At 44.1% G+C, this 24,287-nt stretch overlaps 1 protein-coding gene across 4 annotated transcripts in view; it reads left to right on the top strand.

The window, feature by feature from the left end:
• dym (dymeclin) overlaps positions 1-24,287 on the top strand; it is a 228,912-nt gene that overhangs the window by 91,345 nt on the left and 113,280 nt on the right. For all 4 annotated transcript variants that reach the window (XM_020484782.2, XM_031826159.1, XM_031826158.1 and 1 more), the window contains exons 12-13: positions 19,626-19,739; positions 21,824-21,918. In XM_020484782.2, the coding sequence (XP_020340371.2) occupies positions 19,626-19,739; positions 21,824-21,918 (209 nt within the window). The remainder of the gene's footprint in view (positions 1-19,625; positions 19,740-21,823; positions 21,919-24,287) is intronic.

Genomic DNA, 24,287 nt, shown 5'->3' with positions numbered 1-24,287 from the left:
GGCAGAAGGCTACTGTACACCAGTTTTATCTGTATTCCCTGAGGGCAGAAGGCTACTGTACACCAGTTTAATCTGTATTCCCTGAGGGCAGAAGGCTACTGTACAACAGTTTAATCTGTATTCCCTGAGGGCAGAAGGCTACTGTACACCAGTTTAATCTGTATTCCCTGAGGGCAGAAGGCTACTGTACACCAGTTTAATCTGTATTCCCTGAGGGCAGAAGGCTACTGTACACCAGTTTAATCTGTATTCCCTGAGGTCAGAAGGGCTACTGTACACCAGTTTAATCTGTATTCCCTGAGGGCAGAAGGCTACTGTACACCAGTTTAATCTGTATTCCCTGAGGGCAGAAGGCTACTGTACACCAGTTTAATCTGTTATTCCCTGAGGTCAGAAGGCTACTGTACAACAGTTAAATCTGTATTCCCTGAGGCAGAAGGCTACTGTACACCAGTTTAATCTGTATTCCCTGAGGGCAGAAGGCTACTGTACACCAGTTTAATCTGTATTCCCTGAGGGCAGAAGGCTACTGTACACCAGTTTAATCTGTATTCCCTGAGGGCAGAAGGCTACTGTACACCAGTTTAATCTGTATTCCCTGAGGGCAGAAGGCTACTGTACACCAGTTTAATCTGTATTCCCTGAGGTCAGAAGGCTACTGTACACCAGTTTAATCTGTATTCCCTGAGGGCAGAAGGCTACTGTACACCAGTTTAATCTGTATTCCCTGAGGGCAGAAGGCTACTGTACACCAGTTTAATCTGTATTCCCTGAGGGCAGAAGGCTACTGTACACCAGTTTAATCTGTATTCCCTGAGGTCAGAAGGCTACTGTACACCAGTTTAATCTGTATTCCCTGAGGGCAGAAGGCTACTGTACACCAGTTTAATCTGTATTCCCTGAGGGCAGAAGGCTACTGTACACCAGTTTAATCTGTATTCCCTGAGGGCAGAAGGCTACTGTACACCAGTTGAATCTGTATTCCCTGAGGGCAGAAGGCTACTGTACACCAGTTTAATCTGTATTCCCTGAGGTCAGAAGACTACTGTACACCAGTTTAATCTGTATTCCCTGAGGGCAGAAGACTACTGTACACCAGTTTAATCTGTATTCCCTGAGGTCAGAAGACTACTGTACACCAGTTTAATCTGTATTCCCTGAGGTCAGAAGACTACTGTACACCAGTTTAATCTGTATTCCCTGAGGGCAGAAGACTACTGTACACCAGTTTAATCTGTATTCCCTGAGGGCAGAAGGCTACTGTACACCAGTTTAATCTGTATTCCCTGAGGGCAGAAGACTACTGTACACCAGTTTAATCTGTATTCCCTGAGGGCAGAAGACTACTGTACACCAGTTTAATCTGTATTCCCTGAGGGCAGAAGGCTACTGTACACCAGTTTAATCTGTATTCCCTGAGGTCAGAAGGCTACTGTACACCAGTTTAATCTGTATTCCCTGAGGTCAGAAGGCTACTGTACACCAGTTTAATCTGTATTCCCTGAGGGCAGAAGGCTACTGTACACCAGTTTAATCTGTATTCCCTGAGGGCAGAAGGCTACTGTACACCAGTTTAATCTGTATTCCCTGAGGGCAGAAGGCTACTGTACACCAGTTTAATCTGTATTCCCTGAGGGCAGAAGGCTACTGTACACCAGTTTAATCTGTATTCCCTGAGGGCAGAAGGCTACTGTACACCAGTTTAATCTGTATTCCCTGAGGGCAGAAGGCTACTGTACAACTGTTTAATCTGTATTCCCTGAGGGCAGAAGGCTACTGTACACCAGTTTAATCTGTATTCCCTGAGGGCAGAAGGCTACTGTACAACAGTTAATCTGTATTCCCTGAGGGCAGAAGGCTACTGTACACCAGTTTAATCTGTATTCCCTGAGGGCAGAAGGCTACTGTACACCAGTTTAATCTGTATTCCCTGAGGGCAGAAGGCTACTGTACACCAGTTTAATCTGTATTCCCTGAGGGCAGAAGGCTACTGTACAACAGTTAATCTGTATTCCCTGAGGGCAGAAGGCTACTGTACACCAGTTTAATCTGTATTCCCTGAGGCAGAAGGCCTACTGTACACCAGTTTAATCTGTATTCCCTGAGGGCAGAAGGCTACTGTACACCAGTTTTATCTGTATTCCCTGAGGGCAGAAGGCTACTGTACACCAGTTTAATCTGTATTCCCTGAGGGCAGAAGGCTACTGTACAACAGTTTAATCTGTATTCCCTGAGGGCAGAAGGCTACTGTACACCAGTTTAATCTGTATTCCCTGAGGGCAGAAGGCTACTGTAAACAGTTTAATCTGTATTCCCTGAGGCAGAAGGCTACTGTACACCAGTTTAATCTGTATTCCCTGAGGTCAGAAGGCTACTGTACACAGTTTAATCTGTATTCCCTGAGGGCAGAAGGCTACTGTACAACAGTTTAATCTGTATTCCCTGAGGGCAGAAGGCTACTGTACAACAGTTTAATCTGTATTCCCTGAGGGCAGAAGGCTACTGTACACCAGTTTAATCTGTATTCCCCTGAGGTCAGACAGGCTACTGTACACCAGTTAATCTGTATTCCCTGAGGGCAGAAGGCTACTGTACACCAGTTTAATCTGTATTCCCTGAGGTCAGAAGGCTACTGTACACCAGTTTTAATCTGTATTCCCTGAGGTCAGAAGGCTACTGTACCACCAGTTTTAATCTGTATTCCCTGAGGTCAGAAGGCTACTGTACACCAGTTTAATCTGTATTCCCTGAGGGCAGAAGGCTACTTGTACACAGTTTAATCTGTATTCCCTGAGGGCAGAAGGTACTGTACACCAGTTTAATCTGTATTCCCTGAGGGCAGAAGGCTACTGTACACCAGTTTAATCTGTATTCCCTGAGGGCAGAAGGCTACTGTACACCAGTTTAATCTGTATTCCCTGAGGGCAGAAGGCTACTGTTGCACCAGTTAATCTGTATTCCCTGAGGGCAGAAGGCTACTGTACCACCAGTTTAATCTGTATTCCCTGAGGGCAGAAGGCTACTGTACACCAGTTTTATCTGTATTCCCTGAGGGCAGAAGGCTACTGTACACCAGTTTAATCGTATTCCCTGAGGGCAGAAGGCTACTGTACAACAGTTTAATCTGTATTCCCTGAGGGCAGAAGGCTACTGTACACCAGTTTAATCTGTATTCCCTGAGGGCAGAATGCTACTGTACAACAGTTTAATCTGTAATTCCCTGAGGCAGAAGGCTACTGTACACCAGTTTAATCTGTATTCCCTGAGGGCAGAAGGCTACTGTACACCAGTTTAATCTGTATTCCCTGAGGGCAGAAGGCTACTGTACACCAGTTTAATCTGTATTCCTGAGGGCAGAAGGCTACTGTACACAGTTTAAATCTGTATTCCCTGAGGGCAGAAGGCTACTGTACACCAGTTTAATCTGTATTCCCTGAGGGCAGAAGGCTACTGTACACCAGTTTAATCTGTATTCCCTGAGGGCAGAAGGCTACTGTACACCAGTTAATCTGTATTCCCTGAGGGCAGAAGGCTACTGTACACCAGTTTAATCTGTATTCCCTGAGGGCAGAAGGCTACTGTACACCAGTTTAATCTGTATTCCCTGAGGGCAGAAGGCTACTGTACACCAGTTTAATCTGTATTCCCTGAGGGCAGAAGGCTACTGTACACCAGTTTAATCTGTATTCCCTGAGGGCAGAAGGCTATGTACACCAGTTTTAATCTGTATTCCCTGAGGGCAGAAGGCTACTGTACACCAGTTTTAATCTGTATTCCCTGAGGGCAGAAGGCTACTGTACACCAGTTAATCTGTATTCCCTGAGGGCAGAAGGCTACTGTACAACAGTTTAATCTGTATTCCCTGAGGGAGAAGGCTACTGTACACCAGTTTAATCTGTATTCCCTGAGGGCAGAAGGCTACTGTACACCAGTTAATTGTATTCCCGGGGGCAGAAGGCTACTGTACACCAGTTTAATCTGTATTCCCTGAGGGCAGAAGGCTACTGTACACCAGTTAATCTGTATTCCCTGAGGGCAGAAGGCTACTGTACACCAGTTTAATCTGTATTCCCTGAGGGCAGAAGGCTACTGTACAACAGTTTAATCTGTATTCCCTGAGGGCAGAAGGCTACTGTTACACCAGTTTAATCTGTATTCCCTGAGGCAGAAGGCTACTGTACACCAGTTTAATCTGTATTCCCTGAGGGCAGAAGGGCAGAAGCTACTGTACACCAGTTTAATCTGTATTCCCTGAGGGCAGAAGGCTACTGTACACCAGTTTAATCTGTATTCCCTGAGGTCAGGAAGGCTACTGTACACCAGTGTAATCTTGTATTCCCTGAGGGCAGAAGGCTACTGTACACCAGTTTAATTCTGTATTCCCTGAGGGCAGAAGGCTACTGTACACCAGTTTAATCTGTATCCCTGAGGGCAGAAGGCTACTGTACACCAGTTTAATCTGTATTCCCTGAGGGCAGAAGGCTACTGTACACCAGTTTAATCTGTATTCCCTGAGGGCAGAAGGCTACTGTACACAGTTTAATCTTGTATTCCCTGAGGGCAGAAGGCTACTGTACACCAGTTTAATCTGTATTCCCTGAGGTCAGAAGGCTTACTGTACAACAGTTTAATCTGTATTCCCTGAGGGCAGAAGTGCTACTGTACACCAGTTTAATCTTGTATTCCCTGAGGTCAGAAGGCTACTGTACACCAGTTTAATCTGTATTCCCTGAGGGCAGAAGGCTACTGTACACCGTTTTATCTGTATTCCCTGAGGGCAGAAGGCTACTGTACACCAGTTTAATCTGTATTCCCTGAGGGCAGAAGGCTACTGTTACACCAGTTAATCTGTATTCCCTGAGGGCAGAAGGCTACTGTACACCAGTTTAATCTGTATTCCCTGAGGGCAGAAGGCTACTGTACACCAGTTTAATCTGTATTCCCTGAGGGCAGAAGGCTATGTACACCAGTTTAATCTGTATTCCCTGAGGGCAGAAGGCTACTGTACACCAGTTTTAATCTGTATTCCCTGAGGGCAGAAGGCTATGTACACCAGTTTATCTGTATTCCCTGAGGGCAGAAGGCCTACTGTACACCAAGTTTAATCTGTATTCCCTGAGGGCAGAAGGCTACTGTACACCAGTTTAATCTGTATTCCCTGAGGGCAGAAGGCTACTGTACACCAGTTTAATCTGTATTCCCTGAGGGCAGAAGGCTACTGTACACCAGTTTATCGTTATTCCCTGAGGGCCAGAAGGCTTACTGTAAACCAGTTTAATTCCTTTCCTGAGGGCAACAGGCTCTGTACACATTATCTGTATCCCTGAGGGCCAGAAGGCATACTGTACAACAGTTTTAATCTGTATTCCCTGGAGGGCAGAAGGCTACTGTACAACAGTTTAATCTGTATTCCCCTGAGGGCAGTAAGGCTACTGTACACCAGTTTAATGATGTATTCCCTGAGGGCAGAAGGCTGACTGTACCACCAGTTTAATCTGTATTCCCTGAGGGCAGAAGGCTACTGTACACCAGTTTAATCTGTATTCCCTGAGGGCAGAAGGCTACTGTACACCAGTTTAATCTGTATTCCCTGGAGGGCAGAAGGCTACTGTACACCAGTTTAATCTGTATTCCCTGAGGGCAGAAGGCTACTGTACACCAGTTTAATCTGTATTCCCTGAGGGCAGAAGGCTACTGTACACAGTTTAATCTGTATTCCCTGAGGCAGAAGGCTACTGTCACCAGTTTAATCTGTATTCCCTGAGGGCAGAAGGCTACTGTACACCAGTTTAATCTGTATTCCCTGAGGGCAGAAGGCTACTGTACACCAGTTTAATCTGTATTCCCTGAGGGCAGAAGGCTACTGTACAACAGTTTAATCTGTATTCCCTGAGGGCAGAAGGCTACTGTACACCAGTTTAATCTGTATTCCCTGAGGGCAGAAGGCTACTGTACACCAGTTTAATCTGTATTCCCTGAGGGCAGAAGGCTACTGTACACCAGTTTAATCTGTATTCCCTGAGGGCAGAAGGCTACTGTACACCAGTTTAATCTGTATTCCCTGAGGGCAGAAGGCTACTGTACACCAGTTTAATCTGTATTCCCTGAGGGCAGAAGGCTACTGTACACCAGTTTAATCTGTATTCCCTGAGGGCAGAAGGCTACTGTACACCAGTTTAATCTGTATTCCCTGAGGGCAGAAGGCTACTGTACACCAGTTTAATCTGTATTCCCTGAGGGCAGAAGGCTACTGTACACCAGTTTAATCTGTATTCCCTGAGGGCAGAAGGCTACTGTACAACCAGTTTAATCTGTATTCCCCTGAGGGCAGAAGGCTTACTGTACACCAGTTTAATCTGTATTCCCTGAGGGCAGAAGGCTACTGTACACCAGTTTAATCTGTATTCCCTGAGGGCAGAAGGCTACTGTACACCAGTTAATCTGTATTCCCTGAGGGGCAGAAGGCTACTGTACACCAGTTTAATCTGTATTCCCTGAGAGGGCAGAGGAGGGCAGAAGGCTATGTACACCAGTTAATCTGTATTTCCTGAGGGCAGAGTCTAAGACACCAGTTGAATCTGTATTCCCTGAGGGCAGAAGGCTACTGTAAACCAGTTTAATCGGTATTTCCCTGAGGGCAGGAAGGCTACTGTACACCAGTTTAATCCCTGTTATTCCCTGAGGGCAGAAGGCTACTGTACACCAGTTTAATCTGTATTCCCTGAGGGCAGAAGGCTACTGTACACCAGTTTAATCTGTATTCCCTGAGGGCAGAAGGCTACTGTACACCAGTTTAATCTGTATTCCCTGAGGGCAGAAGGCTACTGTACACCAGTTTAATCTGTATTCCCTGAGGGCAGAAGGCTACTGTACACCAGTTTAATCTGTATTCCCTGAGGCAGAAGGCTACTGTACACCAGTTTAATCTGTATTCCCTGAGGTCAGAAGGCTACTGTACACCAGTTTAATCTGTATTCCCTGAGGTCAGAAGGCTACTGTACACCAGTTTAATCTGTATTCCCTGAGGGTCAGAAGGGCTACTGTACACCAGTTTAATCTGTATTCCCTGAGGGCAGAAGGCTACTGTACACCAGTTAATCTGTATTCCCTGAGGGCAGAAGGCTACTGTTATACCAGTTGAATCTGTATTCCCTGAGGGCAGAAGGCTACTGTACACCAGTGAAGCTGTATTTCCCTTGAGGCAGAAGGCTCCTACACCAGTTGAATCTGTATTCCCTGAGGTCAGAAGGACTACTGTACACCAGTTTAATCTGTATTCCCTGAGGGCAGAAGACTACTGTACACCAGTTTAATCTGTATTCCCTGAGGGCAGAAGACTACTGTACACCAGTTTAATCTGTATTCCCTGAGGCAGAAGACTTACTGTACACCAGTTTAATCTGTATTCCCTGAGGGCAGAAGGCTACTGTACACCAGTTTAATCTGTATTCCCTGAGGGCAGAAGGCTACTGTACACCAGTTTAATCTGTATTCCCTGAGGGGCAGAAGGCTACTGTACACCAGTTTAATCTGTATTCCCTGAGAGCAGAAGGCTACTGTACACCAGTTTAATCTGTATCCCTGGGGCAGAAGGCTACTGTACACCAGTTTAATCTGTATTCCCTGAGGGCAGAAGGCTACGTGTACCACCAGTTTAATCTGTATTCCCTGAGGGCAGAAGGCTACTGTACACCAGTTTAATCTGTATTCCCTGAGGTCAGAAGACTACTGTACACCAGTTTAATCTGTATTCCCTGAGGTCAGAAGACTACTGTACACCAGTTTAATCTGTATTCCCTGAGGGCAGAAGACTACTGTACACCAGTTTAATCTGTATTCCCTGAGTCAGAAGACTACTGTACACCAGTTTAATCTGTATTCCCTGAGGGCAGAAGACTACTGTACACCAGTTTAATCTGTATCCCTGAGTTCAGAAGACTACTGTACACCGTTTAATCGTTTCCCTGAGGCAGAAGACTATGTACACCAGTTTAATCTGTATTCCCGGAGGCAGAAGGCTACTACCATGCTTACATCTGTATTCCCTGAGGGCAGAAGGCTACTGTACACCAGTTTAATCTGTATTCCCTGAGGGCAGAAGGCTACTGTACACCAGTTTAATCTGTATTCCCTGAGGGCAGAAGGCTACTGTACACCAGTTTAATCTGTATTCCCTGAGGGCAGAAGGCTACTGTACACCAGTTTAATCTGTATTCCCTGAGGGCAGAAGGCTACTGTACACCAGTTTAATCTGTATTCCCTGAGGGCAGAAGGCTACTGTACACCAGTTTAATCTGTATTCCCTGAGGGCAGAAGGCTACTGTACACCAGTTTAATCTGTATTCCCTGAGGGCAGAAGGCTACTGTACACCAGTTTAATCTGTATTCCCTGAGGTCAGAAGGCTACTGTACACCAGTTTAATCTGTATTCCCTGAGGGCAGAAGGCTACTGTACACCTGTTTAATCTGTATTCCCTGAGGGCAGAAGGCTACTGTACACCAGTTTAATCTGTATTCCCTGAGGGCAGAAGGCTACTGTACACCAGTTTAATCTGTATTCCCTGAGGGGAGAAGGCTACTGTACACCAGTTTAATCTGTATTCCCTGAGGTCAGAAGGCTACTGTACACCAGTTTAATCTGTATTCCCTGAGGGCAGAAGGCTACTGTACACCTGTTTAATCTGTATTCCCTGAGGGCAGAAGGCTACTGTACACCAGTTTAATCTGTATTCCCTGAGGGCAGAAGGCTACTGTACACCAGTTTAATCTGTATTCCCTGAGGGCAGAAGGCTACTGTACACCAGTTTAATCTGTATTCCCTGAGGGCAGAAGGCTACTGTACACCAGTTTAATCTGTATTCCCTGAGGGCAGAAGGCTACTGTACACCAGTTTAATCTGTATTCCCTGAGGGCAGAAGGCTACTGTACACCAGTTTAATCTGTATTCCCTGAGGGCAGAAGGCTACTGTACAACAGTTTTATCTGTATTCCCTGAGGGCAGAAGGCTACTGTACAACAGTTTAATCTGTATTCCCTGAGGGCAGAAGGCTACTGTACAACAGTTTAATCTGTATTCCCTGAGGGCAGAAGGCTACTGTACAACAGTTTAATCTGTATTCCCTGAGGTCAGAAGGCTACTGTACACCAGTTTAATCTGTATTCCCTGAGGGCAGAAGGCTACTGTACACCAGTTTAATCTGTATTCCCTGAGGTCAGAAGGCTACTGTACACCAGTTTAATCTGTATTCCCTGAGGGGAGAAGGCTACTGTACACCAGTTTAATCTGTATTCCCTGAGGTCAGAAGGCTACTGTACACCAGTTTAATCTGTATTCCCTGAGGGCAGAAGGCTACTGTACACCTGTTTAATCTGTATTCCCTGAGGGCAGAAGGCTACTGTACACCAGTTTAATCTGTATTCCCTGAGGGCAGAAGGCTACTGTACACCAGTTTAATCTGTATTCCCTGAGGGCAGAAGGCTACTGTACACCAGTTTAATCTGTATTCCCTGAGGGCAGAAGGCTACTGTACACCAGTTTAATCTGTATTCCCTGAGGGCAGAAGGCTACTGTACAACAGTTTAATCTGTATTCCCTGAGGGCAGAAGGCTACTGTACACCAGTTTAATCTGTATTCCCTGAGGGCAGAAGGCTACTGTACACCAGTTTAATCTGTATTCCCTGAGTTCAGAAGACTACTGTACACCAGTTTAATCGGTATTCCCTGAGGGCAGAAGACTACTGTACACCAGTTTAATCTGTATTCCCTGAGGGCAGAAGGCTACTGTACACCAGTTTAATCTGTATTCCCTGAGGGCAGAAGGCTACTGTACACCAGTTTAATCTGTATTCCCTGAGGGCAGAAGGCTACTGTACACCAGTTTAATCTGTATTCCCTGAGGGCAGAAGGCTACTGTACACCAGTTTAATCTGTATTCCCTGAGGGCAGAAGGCTACTGTACACCAGTTTAATCTGTATTCCCTGAGGGCAGAAGGCTACTGTACACCAGTTTAATCTGTATTCCCTGAGGGCAGAAGGCTACTGTACACCAGTTTAATCTGTATTCCCTGAGGGCAGAAGGCTACTGTACACCAGTTTAATCTGTATTCCCTGAGGTCAGAAGGCTACTGTACACCAGTTTAATCTGTATTCCCTGAGGGCAGAAGGCTACTGTACACCTGTTTAATCTGTATTCCCTGAGGGCAGAAGGCTACTGTACACCAGTTTAATCTGTATTCCCTGAGGGCAGAAGGCTACTGTACACCAGTTTAATCTGTATTCCCTGAGGGGAGAAGGCTACTGTACACCAGTTTAATCTGTATTCCCTGAGGTCAGAAGGCTACTGTACACCAGTTTAATCTGTATTCCCTGAGGGCAGAAGGCTACTGTACACCTGTTTAATCTGTATTCCCTGAGGGCAGAAGGCTACTGTACACCAGTTTAATCTGTATTCCCTGAGGGCAGAAGGCTACTGTACACCAGTTTAATCTGTATTCCCTGAGGGCAGAAGGCTACTGTACACCAGTTTAATCTGTATTCCCTGAGGGCAGAAGGCTACTGTACACCAGTTTAATCTGTATTCCCTGAGGGCAGAAGGCTACTGTACACCAGTTTAATCTGTATTCCCTGAGGGCAGAAGGCTACTGTACACCAGTTTAATCTGTATTCCCTGAGGGCAGAAGGCTACTGTACAACAGTTTTATCTGTATTCCCTGAGGGCAGAAGGCTACTGTACAACAGTTTAATCTGTATTCCCTGAGGGCAGAAGGCTACTGTACAACAGTTTAATCTGTATTCCCTGAGGGCAGAAGGCTACTGTACAACAGTTTAATCTGTATTCCCTGAGGTCAGAAGGCTACTGTACACCAGTTTAATCTGTATTCCCTGAGGGCAGAAGGCTACTGTACACCAGTTTAATCTGTATTCCCTGAGGTCAGAAGGCTACTGTACACCAGTTTAATCTGTATTCCCTGAGGGGAGAAGGCTACTGTACACCAGTTTAATCTGTATTCCCTGAGGTCAGAAGGCTACTGTACACCAGTTTAATCTGTATTCCCTGAGGGCAGAAGGCTACTGTACACCTGTTTAATCTGTATTCCCTGAGGGCAGAAGGCTACTGTACACCAGTTTAATCTGTATTCCCTGAGGGCAGAAGGCTACTGTACACCAGTTTAATCTGTATTCCCTGAGGGCAGAAGGCTACTGTACACCAGTTTAATCTGTATTCCCTGAGGGCAGAAGGCTACTGTACACCAGTTTAATCTGTATTCCCTGAGGGCAGAAGGCTACTGTACAACAGTTTAATCTGTATTCCCTGAGGGCAGAAGGCTACTGTACACCAGTTTAATCTGTATTCCCTGAGGGCAGAAGGCTACTGTACACCAGTTTAATCTGTATTCCCTGAGGGCAGAAGGCTACTGTACACCAGTTTAATCTGTATTCCCTGAGGGCAGAAGGCTACTGTACACCAGTTTAATCTGTATTCCCTGAGGGCAGAAGGCTACTGTACACCAGTTTAATCTGTATTCCCTGAGGGCAGAAGGCTACTGTACACCAGTTTAATCTGTATTCTCTGAGGGCAGAAGGCTACTGTACACCAGTTTAATCTGTATTCCCTGAGGGCAGAAGGCTACTGTACACCAGTTTAATCTGTATTCCCTGAGGGCAGAAGGCTACTGTACACCAGTTTAATCTGTATTCCCTGAGGGCAGAAGGCTACTGTACACCAGTTTAATCTGTATTCCCTGAGGGCAGAAGGCTACTGTACACCAGTTTAATCTGTATTCCCTGAGGGCAGAAGGCTACTGTACACCAGTTTAATCTGTATTCCCTGAGGGCAGAAGGCTACTGTACACCAGTTTAATCTGTATTCCCTGAGGGCAGAAGGCTACTGTACACCAGTTTAATCTGTATTCCCTGAGGGCAGAAGGCTACTGTACACCAGTTTAATCTGTATTCCCTGAGGGCAGAAGGCTACTGTACAACAGTTTAATCTGTATTCCCTGAGGGCAGAAGGCTACTGTACACCAGTTTAATCTGTATTCTCTGAGGGCAGAAGGCTACTGTACACCAGTTTAATCTGTATTCCCTGAGGGCAGAAGGCTACTGTACACCAGTTTAATCTGTATTCCCTGAGGGCAGAAGGCTACTGTACACCAGTTTAATCTGTATTCCCTGAGGGCAGAAGGCTACTGTACACCAGTTTAATCTGTATTCCCTGAGGTCAGAAGGCTACTGTACACCAGTTTAATCTGTATTCCCTGAGGTCAGAAGGCTACTGTACACCAGTTTAATCTGTATTCCCTGAGGGCAGAAGGCTACTGTACACCAGTTTAATCTGTATTCCCTGAGGGCAGAAGGCTACTGTATACCAGTTTAATCTGTATTCCCTGAGGGCAGAAGGCTACTGTACACCAGTTGAATCTGTATTCCCTGAGGGCAGAAGGCTACTGTACACCAGTTGAATCTGTATTCCCTGAGGTCAGAAGACTACTGTACACCAGTTTAATCTGTATTCCCTGAGGGCAGAAGACTACTGTACACCAGTTTAATCTGTATTCCCTGAGGGCAGAAGACTACTGTACACCAGTTTAATCTGTATTCCCTGAGGGCAGAAGACTACTGTACACCAGTTTAATCTGTATTCCCTGAGGGCAGAAGGCTACTGTACACCAGTTTAATCTGTATTCCCTGAGGGCAGAAGGCTACTGTACACCAGTTTAATCTGTATTCCCTGAGGGCAGAAGGCTACTGTACACCAGTTTAATCTGTATTCCCTGAGAGCAGAAGGCTACTGTACACCAGTTTAATCTGTATTCCCTGAGGGCAGAAGGCTACTGTACACCAGTTTAATCTGTATTCCCTGAGGGCAGAAGGCTACTGTACACCAGTTTAATCTGTATTCCCTGAGGGCAGAAGGCTACTGTACACCAGTTTAATCTGTATTCCCTGAGGTCAGAAGACTACTGTACACCAGTTTAATCTGTATTCCCTGAGGTCAGAAGACTACTGTACACCAGTTTAATCTGTATTCCCTGAGGGCAGAAGACTACTGTACACCAGTTTAATCTGTATTCCCTGAGGTCAGAAGACTACTGTACACCAGTTTAATCTGTATTCCCTGAGGGCAGAAGACTACTGTACACCAGTTTAATCTGTATTCCCTGAGTTCAGAAGACTACTGTACACCAGTTTAATCGGTATTCCCTGAGGGCAGAAGACTACTGTACACCAGTTTAATCTGTATTCCCTGAGGGCAGAAGGCTACTGTACACCAGTTTAATCTGTATTCCCTGAGGGCAGAAGGCTACTGTACACCAGTTTAATCTGTATTCCCTGAGGGCAGAAGGCTACTGTACACCAGTTTAATCTGTATTCCCTGAGGGCAGAAGGCTACTGTACACCAGTTTAATCTGTATTCCCTGAGGGCAGAAGGCTACTGTACACCAGTTGAATCTGTATTCCCTGAGGGCAGAAGGCTACTGTACACCAGTTTAATCTGTATTCCCTGAGGGCAGAAGACTACTGTACACCAGTTTAATCTGTATTCCCTGAGGGCAGAAGGCTACTGTACACCAGTTTAATCTGTATTCCCTGAGGGCAGAAGGCTACTGTACACCAGTTTAATCTGTATTCCCTGAGGGCAGAAGGCTACTGTACACCAGTTTAATCTGTATTCCCTGAGGGCAGAAGGCTACTGTACACCAGTTTAATCTGTATTCCCTGAGGTCAGAAGGCTACTGTACAACAGTTTAATCTGTATTCCCTGAGGGCAGAAGGCTACTGTACACCAGTTTAATCTGTATTCCCTGAGGGCAGAAGGCTACTGTACACCAGTTTAATCTGTATTCCCTGAGGTCAGAAGGCTACTGTACAACAGTTTAATCTGTATTCCTTCCCCCTCTTTCCTCCTCTCTTTATTTACAGACGCTATCAAAATGTATCTTGTCTGTGGCCGACAGAGATTTCTTTAGTCATGCAGTAGTAAAAAATATATAAATATTTCATGCTCTACAAGATACCTGTCTGATTCGTGCCTGTCTGAGTGGACTAATCTATTGTGGAGGCCGTGGGGATGGAACAGTCCATCACTAAGACATGTGCTACTGAAATTGTAACATGTGCTACTGAAACCCCAACTAAATAAAAATAATATTATTTTATAACAAACGCGGTTTCTACCGTGTTTGATAGCAGTCACTGTCCGCGGTTCTGAAACATCAGTGCGCTGTTGAATTAGCGCCTTTTCCTAGACCATGGTTGCTGTGTGTATAAATGCAAAGTTAACCAGCATATTGGTGTTCAGAACAATGCGGCTGAGGCTGCAGCAGAATGAGGAGATAAGAAACCCCAACTTAATTAGGTATCTAATCAATAACCTCTAAATCATCCATATACATTTGAAGTCGGAAGTTTACATACACTTAGGTTGGAGTCATTAAAACTCGTTTTTCAACCACTCCACAAATGTCTTGTTAACAAACTATAGTTTTGGCAAGTCGGTTAGGACATCTACTTTGTGCATGACACAACTCATTTTTCCAACAATTGTTTACATACAGATTATTGATCTTATAATTCGGGGTATCCCAATTCCAGTGGGTCAGAAGTTTACATACACTATGTCGACTGTGCCTTTAAACAGCTTGGAAAATTCCAGAAAATAATGTCATGGCTTTAGAAGCTTCTGATAGGCTAATTGACAACATTTGAGTCAATTGGAGGTGTACTTGTGGATGTATTTCAAGGCCTACCTTCAAACTCAGTGCCTCTTTGCTTGACATCATGGGAAAATCAAAATAAATCAGCCAAGACCTCAGCTAAAAAATGTAGACCTCCAAAAGTGGTTCATTCTTGGGAGCAATTTCCAAACGCCTGAAGGTACCATGGGGACCACACAGCCGTCATACCGCTCAGGGAGGAGACGCATTCTGTCTCCTAGAGATGAATGTACTTTGGTGCGAAAAGTGCAAATAAATCCTAGAACAACCGCAAAGGACCTTGTGAAGATGCTGGAGGAAACAGATACAATAGTATCTTTATCCACAGCAAAACGAGTCCTATATCGACATAACCTGAAAGGCTGCTCAGCAAGGAAGAAGCCACTGCTCCACAACCGCCATAAAAAAGCCAGACTACGGTTTGCACATAGGGACAAAGATTGTACTTTTTAGAGAAATGTCCTCTGGTCTGATGAAACAAAAATAGAACTGTTTGGCCATAATGACCATTGTTATGTTTGGAGGAAAAAGGGGGAGGTGAAGAACGCCATCCCAACTGTGAAGCACAGTGATAACAGCCTCATTTTTGGAGGTGCTTTGCTGCAGGAGGGACTGGTGCACTTCACAAAATAGATGGCATCATGAGGGAGGAAAATTGTGTGAATATAATGAGGCAACATCTCAAGACATCAGTCAGGAAGTTGAAGCTTGGTTGCAAATGGGTCTTCCAAATGGACAATGACCGCAAGCATAGTTCCAAAGTTGTGTCAAAATGGCTTAAGGACAACAAAGTCAAGGTATTGGAGTGGCCTTCACAAAGCCCTGACCTCGACCTCAATCCTATAGAAAATTTGTGGGCAGAACTGAAAAACCGTGTGCGAGCAAGGAGGCCTACAAACCTGACTCAGCTACACCATCCATGTCAGGAGGAATGGGCCAAAATTCACCCAACTTATTGTGGAAGCTTGTGGAAGGCTACTCGAAACGTTTGACCCAAGTTAAACAGTTTAAAGGCAACGCTACCAAATACTAATTGAGTGTATGTAAACTTCTGACCCACTGGGAATGTGATGAAAGAAATAAAATCTTAAATAAATTATTCTCTCTACTATTATTCAGACATTTCACATTCTTCAAATAAAGTGGTGATCCTAACTGACCTAAAAGGGAATTGTTTACTAGGATTAAATGTCAGGAATTGTGGAAAACTGAGTTTTAATGTATTTGGCTAAGGTGTATGTAAACTTCTGACTTCAACTGTATGTGTACAGAAATAAGACGGATCCTGTTTTTTGTTGCCTGTTTGAGTGTTTAATAGCCTACTGATTCCGTGAGCACCAAGCTTCACTCAACCACATGTCGTATAAATAATTTCACAAATTCGGCTGGTTTTAATATTTGCTATGCTATAATTAAGGCTTTAGACTTTTTTTTTGTTAAAACAGCCTCTCTGTTATTACTTACAATTTATTTAGTGTTTACACTGTTCCAAATTGTCAGAAAAATATATTTAATTATTTAAAATAATAACTCTCTTTTTTCTTGATCTCCTTATTGTTATTATTACTATTATTGTAATAATACTGAGCAATCGGGGTGACCAAGAACCCAATGGTCACTTTGACAGAGCTCCAAAGTTCCTGTGTGGAGATGGAAGAACCTTCCAGAAGGACAACCGTCTCTGCAGCCCTCCACCAATCAGGCGTTTATGGTAGTGGCCAGACGGAAGCCACCTCAGTAAAAGGCACATGACAGCCCACTTGGTTTTTGCCAAAAGGCACCTGAAGGACTCAGACCAAGGTCAAGATTCTCTGTTCTGATGAAACCAAGATTGAACTATTTGGCCTGAGTGCCAAGCGTCACGTCTGGAGAAAATCTGGCACCATCCCTACGGTGAAGCATGGTGGTGGGGATGTTTTTCAGTGGGAGTGACTGGGAGACTAGTCAGGATCGAGGGAAAGATGAATGGAGCGAAGTACAGACAGATCCTTGATGAAAACCTGCTCCAGAGCCCTCAGGACTTCAGACTAGGGCGAAGGTTCACCTTCCAACAGGACAACGACCCCAAGCACACAGCCAAGACAATGCAGGAGTGGCTTTGGGACTAGTCTCTGAATGTACATTGGATACATTAATGGATACATTTGAAACTCCTGATACTTCCTGTCTTAATCTCATTGCCTGATAGGTTATCTGGGGGGTTATAGGATTTGGATTTTGGTCGATGTTAAATATTTCTGGAAACAGTGGTGTCTACGAGGTTAGGAAGGAATAGTGGTATCTACTATCTACGAGGTTAGGTAGGAATAGTGGTATCTACGAGGTTAGGTAGGAACAGTGGTAGCTACTATCTACGAGGTTAGGAAGGAATAGTGGTATCTACTGTCTACGAGGTTAGGAAGGAATAGTGGTATCTACGAGATTAGGTAGGAACAGTGGTATCTACGAGATTAGGTAGGAACAGTGGTATCTACTATCTACGAGGTTAGGAAGGAATAGTGGTATCTACTATCTACGAGGTTAGGAAGGAATAGTGGTATCTACTATCTACGAGGTTAGGAAGGAATAGTGGTATCTACTATCTACGAGGTTAGGAAGGAATAGTGGTATCTACGAGGTTAGGAAGGAACAGTGGTATCTACTATCTACGAGGTTAGGAAGGAATAGTGGTATCTACTGTCTACGAGGTTAGGAAGGAATAGTGGTATCTACTGTCTACGAGGTTAGGAAGGAATAGTGGTATCTACTATCTACGAGGTTAGGAAGGAGAATAGTGGTATCTACTATCTACGAGGTTAGGAAGGAATAGTGGTATCTACTGTCTACGAGGTAGGAAGGAATAGTGGTATCTACTATCTACGAGGTTAGGAAGGAATAGTGGTATCTACTTTCTACGAGGTTAGGAAGGAATAGTGGTATCTACTATCTACGAGGTTAGGAAGGAATAGTGGTATCTACTGTCTACGAGGTTAGGAAGGAATAGTGGTATCTACGAGATTAGGTAGGAATAGTGGTATCTACGAGATTAGGTAGGAATAGTGGTATCTACGAGGTTAGGTAGGAATAGTGGTATCTACGAGGTTAGGAAGGAATAGTGGGATCTACTATCTACGAGGTTAGGAAGGAATAGTGGTATCTACTATCTACGAGGTTAGGAAGGAATAGTGGTATCAACTATCTACGAGGTTAGGAAGGAATAGTGGTATCTACTATCTACGAGGTTAGGAAGGAATAGTGGTATCTACTATCTACGAGGTTAGGAAGGAATAGTGGTATCTACTGTCTACGAGGTTAGGAAGGAATAGTGGTATCTACTATCTACGAGATTAGGAAGGAACAGTGGTAGCTACTATCTATGAGGTTAGGAAGGAATAGTGGTGTCTACGAGGTTAGGAAGGAATAGTGGTAGCTACTATCTACGAGATTAGGAAGGAATAATGGTATCTACTGTCTACGAGGTTAGGAAGGAATAGTGGTATCTACTGTCTACGAGGTTAGGAAGGAATAGTGGTATCTACTATCTACGAGATTAGGAAGGAACAGTGGTAGCTACTATCTACGAGGTTAGGAAGGAATAGTGGTGTCTACGAGGTTAGGAAGGAATAGTGGTAGCTACTATCTACGAGATTAGGAAGGAATAGTGGTATCTACTGTCTACGAGGTTAGGAAGGAATAGTGGTATCTACTATCTACGAGGTTAGGAAGGAATAGTGGTATCTACTGTCTACGAGGTTAGGAAGGAATAGTGGTATCTACTATCTACGAGATTAGGAAGGAACAGTGGTAGCTACTATCTACGAGGTTAGGAAGGAATAGTGGTGTCTACGAGGTTAGGAAGGAATAGTGGTAGCTACTATCTACGAGATTAGGAAGGAATAGTGGTAGCTACTATCTACGAGGTTAGGAAGGAATAGTGGTGTCTACGAGGTTAGGAAGGAATAGTGGTAGCTACTATCTACGAGATTCGTAAGGAACAGTGGTGTCTACTATCTACAAGGTTAGGAAGGAACAGTGGTATCTACTATCTACGAGGTTAGGAAGGAATAGTGGTATCTACGAGATTAGGTAGGAACAGTGGTATCTACTGTCCTACGAGATTAGGAAGGAACAGTGGTATCTACTATCTACGAGATTAGGAAGGAATAGTGGTATCTACTATCTACGAGGTTAGGAAGGAATAGTGGTATCTACGAGATTAGGTAGGAACAGTGGTATCTACTATCTACGAGATTAGGAAGGAACAGTGGTATCTACGAGATTAGGAAGGAATAGTGGTATCTACTATCTACAAGATTAGGAAGGAACAGTGGTATCTACTGTCTGAGATTAGGAAGGAACAGTGGTATCTACTATCTACGAGATTAGGAAGGAATAGTGGTATCTACTATCTACGAGATTAGGAAGGAATAGTGGTATCTACGAGATTAGGAAGGAATAGTGGTATCTATCTACGAGATTAGAAAGGAACAGTGGTATCTACTATCTACGAGATTAGAAAGGAACAGTGGTATCTACTATCTACGAGATTAGGAAGGAATAGTGGTATCTACTGTCTACGAGATTAGGTAGGAACAGTGGTATCTACTATCTACGAGATTAGGTAGGAACAGTGATATCTACTGTCCTATGAGATTAGGAAGGAACAGTGGTAGCTACTGTCTATGAGATTAGGAAGGAACAGTGGTAGCTACTGTCTATGAGATTAGGAAGGAACAGTGGTATCTACTGTCTGAGATTAGGAAGGAACAGTGGTATCTACTGTCTGAGATTAGGAAGGAACAGTGGTATCTACTGTCTATGAGATTAGGAAGGAACAGTGGTAGCTACTGTCCATTAATGGGTTGTTACCTACTGTAGTAGCTACCATTTCAATAGCCATTTCTTATGTTGTCTCCCTCTCTCTCAGGTATTGAAGAACATAACGTGGTATTCAGAACGTCAGTTAACAGAGATCTCTCTGGGTAGTCTACTCATCCTGGTGGTCATACGCACCATCCAGTACAACATGACACGGACCAGGGTGAGTTAAACACACATGGATGTACATGCATATGCAGCGCATAGACACACATGCACACACAGGGTTTTTTCTGGATCAAAATATGGTTTAGGTGGTGACCGTGGCTGTGGCATGCCCATGGGTGTGGTCCTGTTGGCTAATTTCCTGCAATTGTACACATTTTTGCCATCAGGCTAAGAGAGAGATTTGTATGCAATAAAATATAAAAAAATCTAATAAAAATGTAAAGTTTTGGTCCATATTCAGAAAAGGCTTATCTCTCAAATGTTGTGCACAAATTTGTTTATATCCTTTTTAGTGAGCATTTCTCCTTTGCCAAGATAATCCATTACACAGGTGCACCTTGTGTAAGGGACAATAAAAGGCCACTCTAAAATGTGCAGTTTTTTCACACAAGACAATGCCACAGATTGTGTTGAGGGAGCGTGCAATTAGCATGCTGACTGCAGGAATGTCCATCAGAGTTGTTGCCAGAGAATTGAATGATGATTTCTCTACCATAAGCCGTCTCCAATGTTGTTTTTAGAGAATTAAGCAGTACGTCCAATCGGCCTCGGAACCGCAGACCAAGTGTATGGGGTCGTGTGGTCAAGCGGTTTGCTGATGTGAACAGAGTGCCCCATGGTGTCGGTGGGGTTATGGGATGGACAAGCATAAGCTACGGACAACGAACATAATTGCATTTTATTGATGGAAATCTGAATGAGCAGCGATATCGTGACAAGATCCTGAGGCCCATTGTCATTACATTGATCCTCTGCCATCACCTCATGTTTCAGCATGATAATGCACTGCCCCAAGGATCTGTACACACTTCCTGGAGGATCTGTACACACTTCCTGGAAGCTGAAATTTTTCCAGTTCTTCCATGGCCTGCATACTGACCAGACATGTCCCCCATTGAGCAAGTTTGGGATGCTCTGGATCAATGTTTGCGACAATGTGTTCCAGTTCCTGATAATATCCAGCAACTTCGCACAGCCATTGAAGAGTAGTGGGACAACATTCCACAGCCATTGAAGAGTAGTGGGACAACATTCCACAGCCATTGAAGATTAGTGGGACAACATTCCACAGCCATTGAAGAGGAGTGGGACAACATTCTACAGCCATTGAAGAGTAGTGGGACAACATTCCACAGCCATTGAAGAGGAGTGGGACAACATTCCACAGCCATTGAAGAGTAGTGGGACAACATTCCACAGCCATTGAAGATTAGTGGGACAACATTCCACAGCCATTGAAGAGTAGTGGGACAACATTCTACAGCCATTGAAGATTAGTGGGACAACATTCTACAGCCATTGAAGAGGAGTGGGACAACATTCCACAGCCATTGAAGAGTAGTGGGACAACATTCCACAGCCATTGAAGAGGAGTGGGACAACATTCCACAGCCATTGAAGAGGAGTGGGACAACATTCCACAGGCCACAATCAACAGCCTGATCAACTATGTGAAGGAGATGTGTCACGCTGCATGAGGCAAATGGTGGTCACACCAGTGACCAACAGATTCATATCTGTATTCCCAGTCATGTGAAATCCATAGATTAGGGCCTAATGATTTTATTTCAATAAGATTTCCATATATAATCTGTAACTCAGTAAAATCCTTGAAATTGTTGCATGTTGCGTTTTATTTTTGTTCAATATAGATTCTCCTTTTATCTTGGTGATTGTCAGTTCTAAGATTATAAAAAAATATATATAAATGATATTTTCTACATACTTTTTATCTGGTTTTAGTCATTTCAGTTTTTACTGTTTGGACATAGACGGCCTGGAAAAAATATTAGGCCGGCCCGCCCCAATACTTTTATATGCAGTAAAAACCCTGGACACACACACCTGCATGACCACGTACACTTTGTTTAGGCCTACTTTAGATTTTCATTTCTCATGTGTTTTAGTTCAACCTTATGTTGTTTTTAGTACTATATTGATTGTTGGGTTTAGAGTTGGCAAGAAAGGCATTTCACTGTACTTGTGCACTTGACTTTAAAAACTTTAAACTATACTTAGTACGCATCTCAATGGACTTCCATGAAGGTCATTGTACGTCTTTTATTTCCTCTCTTCCAGGATAAGTACCTGCACACCAACTGCCTGGCAGCCCTGGCCAATATGTCAGCCCAGTTCCGCTGCTTACACCAGTACGCTGCCCAGCGCATCATCAGGTGAGGTTTAGTAGGCACTCTGTAGAACTAGTGTTGACTGTCAGCACAGACACTGGTATGGCCAAAGCATTTGAACTGGTATTGATATGCTCTTTACTCAAACCATAGCCTACTGGCCAACTGTAGACTGAAGAGGTTTAGCAGGTCAGGGTACAGCCAGGCCTGGTGTTAGGTTTGAAAAGGTGTCTCCCAACGGGTCGATCACCAGCTACCAGTAGCTACCAGCCTACCTATGAGTAGCTCGCCAAACAATTCTGAAAGTACATGCAATTTAAGTGTTCTACCACAAACTGTCATAAACAAATCTCACAAGTATCTGACACTGCAAACTCCCAGCTACTATTTAATCAACACAACATTATCCCAACCCTGGTTATCCACTATTGGCTTAAAAACAAACAAATCTAACACTATCTGCCAATTAATTTCCAGCAAAATTTTCCATCTGTCTGTCTGTCTGGTGAACGCGTTTGTCTATCACTCCGTGTCTAGCCAGCCTGTTGATGTGATAACCGTCTTGTGGGTTGACAGAAAACTTTTCCCCAAATCCTTCTCAATGAAATGTTAACTGCAAAGTAGGCTTACCTAGCAGAATTATATCTGGAGGAAGTACAGCGTATTCGGAAAGTATTCAAACCCCTTGACTTTTTCCACATTTTGTTACGTTACAGCCTTATACTAAAATTGATTACATTGTTTTTTCCCATCATCAATCTACACACAATACTCCATAATGACAAAGCAAAAACTGGTTTTTCAAATTTTAGCAAATGTATAAACTAAATGGAAATATCACATTTACATAAGTATTCAGACCCTTTACCCAGTACTTTGTTGAAGCACCTTTTGGCAGCGATTACAGCCTCGAGTCTTCTTGGGTGTGACGCTACAAGCTTGGCACACCTGTATTTGGCGAGTTTCTCACATTCTTCTCTGCAGATCCTCTCAAGCTCTGTCAGGTTGGATGGGGAGCGTCGCTGCAAAGCTATTTTCAGGTTTCCAGAGATGTTCGATCTGGTTCAAGTCCGGGCATTGACTGGGCCACTAAAGGACATTCAGAGACTTGTCCCGAAGCCACTCCTGCATTGTCTTGGCTGTGTACTTAGGGTTATATCCTGTTGGAAGGTGAAACTTTGCCCCAGTCTGAGGTCATGCACACTCTGGAGCAGTTTTTCATCAAGGATCTCTGTGCTTTGCGCAGTTGATCTTTCCCTCAATCTTGACTAGTCTCCCAGTCCCTGCCGCTGAAAATCATCCCCACAGCATGATGCTGCCACCACCATGCTTCACCGTAGGGATGGTACCAGGTTTCTTCCAGACGGGACACTTGGAATTCAGGCCAAAGAGTTCAATCTTGGTTTCATCAGACCAGATAATCATGGTCTTCGAGTTCTCTAGGTGGTTTTTGGCAAACTCCAAGCTGGCTGTCATGTGCTTTTTACTGAGTAGTGGATTCTATCTGGTCACTCTACCATAAAGGCGTAATTGGTGGAGTGCTGCAGAGATGTTTGTCCTTCTAGAAGGTTCTCCCACCTCCACAGAGAACTCTGGAGCTCTGTCAGAGTGATCATTGGATTCTTGGTAACTTCCCTGACCAAGGCCCTTCTCCCCCGATTGCTCAGTTTGGCTGGGAGGCCAGCTTAAGTAAGAGTCTTGGTAACTTGGAGTCTTCCTAACTTGTTCCATTTAAGAATGATGGAGGCCACTATGTTCTTGACGACCTTCAATGCTGCAGACATTTTTTGGTACCCTTCCCCAGATCTGTACCTCAGCACAATCCTCTCTCGGAGCTCTACGGACAATTCCTTCAACCTCATGTCTTGGTTTTTGCTCTGACATGCACTGTCAACTGTGGGACCTTATACAGACAGGTGTGTGCCTTTCCAAATCATGCCCAATCAATTGAAGTTACCACAGGTGGACTCCAATCAAGTTGTAGAAACATCTCAAGGATGATCAATGGAAACAGGATGCGCCTGAGCTCAATTTCTAATCTCATAGTAAAGAGTCTGAATATTAAAATATTTCTGTTTTTTATTTGTAATAAACATTTCTAAAACCTGTTTTCTCTCTGTCATTATGGGAATTGTGTGTAGGTTGATGAGGAAAACATTTAAATGAATCAATTTTAGATGTGGAAAAGGGGAAGAGGTCTGAATACTTTCCGAATGCACTGTATATCATTTGTATCTATTATTGGTTATTTGAGAACTTTGCCATGAATTGAGCAGCAGCAGTACAGAACCATTGCTAGATCAGCACATTAGGTGGCACATTGCTCACTCGCTAGATGCACAATTAAAGGGACAGATTTTTGCGGGCATTGATTAGAATCCCCATTAGCCGGCGCCACGGGGGATCCAGCTAGT

The sequence above is a fragment of the Oncorhynchus kisutch genome, linkage group LG6 (assembly GCF_002021735.2).
Source record: "Oncorhynchus kisutch isolate 150728-3 linkage group LG6, Okis_V2, whole genome shotgun sequence".
Lineage (NCBI taxonomy): Eukaryota > Metazoa > Chordata > Actinopteri > Salmoniformes > Salmonidae > Oncorhynchus > Oncorhynchus kisutch.
The sequence above is the reverse complement of the archived record's forward strand: the minus strand, read 5'-3'. Positions and strand labels throughout refer to the sequence as shown.